This window comes from Propithecus coquereli, unplaced genomic scaffold (genome assembly GCF_000956105.1).
Source record: "Propithecus coquereli isolate 6110/MARCELLA unplaced genomic scaffold, Pcoq_1.0 Scaffold246, whole genome shotgun sequence".
Classification (NCBI taxonomy): domain Eukaryota; kingdom Metazoa; phylum Chordata; class Mammalia; order Primates; family Indriidae; genus Propithecus; species Propithecus coquereli.
In genome coordinates this window covers 1,428,721-1,430,841 of record NW_012148019.1, presented here as the reverse complement: position 1 = coordinate 1,430,841, position 2,121 = coordinate 1,428,721, and the positions used below count along the sequence as shown (strand labels likewise).

General features: G+C 34.7%; 1 protein-coding gene across 1 annotated transcript in view; it reads right to left on the bottom strand.

Annotated features, from left to right (window-relative positions):
• Positions 1–2,121, bottom strand: part of RALGPS2 (Ral GEF with PH domain and SH3 binding motif 2) — a 191,660-nt gene that overhangs the window by 155,208 nt on the left and 34,331 nt on the right. The window contains exon 6 of the mRNA XM_012646525.1: positions 806–898. Coding sequence (XP_012501979.1) covers positions 806–898 — 93 coding nt within the window. The remainder of the gene's footprint in view (positions 1–805; positions 899–2,121) is intronic.

The following is a 2,121-nucleotide window of genomic DNA, read 5'->3' as shown; positions in this document are numbered from 1 at the left end:
TTCAAAACAAAGTTATATTTTAGTAATGAAAAAAGTAGTTTTAAAAAGTCAGTCATGTTTTTAGGGCAGGATCTTAAAAACATATTAATCTTTTGTACAAAATGTAATAGACTCTAAACAAAATCATTGCTCTTTAACATTAAAGAATAGCATTGAATATAAATAAATGTAATTGAATGTAAAATTTTACTTATATAAAATCTAAATTAAAAATATCTGGAAAGATTGAGTCCAGTATCATGTCACTCAATACTGAAATACACAGGTTTGCACAGGTCAAAATTCATACCCTGACCTTGTCAAAGTAATAGAGCCAAATATGATTAACATAACAATATCAGAATATGCAGCAACATCAAATAATTCCATGTTAACTATCAGATTTTCTGTTACTTCTAAGGAATAAAAAATTTTGTTTTTTGAAACTTAGAATTTAGATCACCTCAAACTTTCCAAAAGCATAATCTTTACATGATTAAATGCAATTTTTTGCATTCATACTTTCCTATCAGCTGATATGAAATACTATGTTGTCAAAGATGCTTATCATTTTGTAGATAAAAATGATTCCCTAAAAGAGCAGAAACCAAGCACCAAAATGTAATCTCCCCAAAAATTATCTAACAAACCTGATGAAATGCTTAAGGAGAGAAAATGTACGTTTCAAAGAACAAAATACAAAGGAATTTAAAAATCCTTATCTATTATCATAATATTAACCTTACTAAGAACTATAAAAGAAACTAATACTTCTTTACTTCCCACAGGAAGTCTAACCTTTCATTAACTAAGGAAGATTACTCACCGCCCATGTTTTAGTCAACCTGAAAATTGGGGCACTCTGTAAGCCAGAAACCACTGCCATAAGTGCATGAAGGTTATTCAGCTCATATAGTTTCTGAAGATTTAAGAAAATGGGGGAGAGGGATGAAAAATAAACAACATGAATATAAGAAAAATATAGATTAACAAGTACAATCTAGGTAAACGGTAGTGTTTCAGTATTTATTATTCTCATTGTTGAGATGTGTCCTTTATTTTTTATTTTTATTTTTTTAAGAGATAGGGTCTTTCTGTATCACCCAGGTTGGAGTGCAGTGGCATGATCACCGCTTACCGCAACATCAAATTCTGGGCTCAAGTGATCCTCCTGCCTCAGCCTCCGGAATAGCTGGGACTATAGGTGCACACCACCACACTTCGCTAATTTTTTTCTTTTTTGTAGAGACGAGGTCTTGCTATGTTGCCCAGGCTGGTCTCAAACTCCTGGCCTCAAGCACTCCTCCCACCTCGGCCTCCTGAAGTGCTAGAATTACAGGCATGAGCCACCGTGCCTGGCCAGAGGTCTGTCTTTAGAGAACCCACTATGTTTACAGTAAGTTGTTTCAGGTCCACAACAGAACTTCATGTTCCACCCCGGCATTGTCCCCATTCTCTGGGAATAAATCTACCTCTAGTTGGGTAATATATTAAAAAAACCAAAATTATGGCTCAGTGTCAAGGTTACCTAGTATGATCATGCACCCCGGTTCCTAGTAAGCAGTTTCCTTCCTTATACTGAAATATGACTAAACCTCTGCTTTATGTTCCAAGTTTCAAGAAAAGTCTATACCCAGGATCCTAATCTGGTTTCTTACCCAGTACTCCCATTATTCCAGGGCTAGGATTCAAACCTGCTTTCCACAGTCCTCCTCAATTTCCTGCTTTTTCCTACCCAAATTCCCAGATCCTTTGTTCCTTATTCATGCTGGGACACTGTTTTTACAGTTTACATGCAGAAAACTCCTATCTAACACTAAGTTCCAGCAATTTGCCAAGAGGTCTACTTGACATTTATTGCTAATTTCCCAGATTTTTTCATACTATCTGATGCTTACATCCCAAAGGTTTAGACAGTCTAATATGACTGTCTAAAAATCAGTCATTTTAGGACTGTCCTAACCCTACTACCAGGTAACCCTCAGGTACAAAAAGTGCTGTGGATGGAGCATTTAATTGAAAACCCAAAGGAAAAAAAATAATTAATAAACATAAAACTGAACATAAATCTTCACACAAGAAGGTTATATAATCTAATTAGGAAATTATATATTCAGTAAACATATGTTAAGCATTTACTAC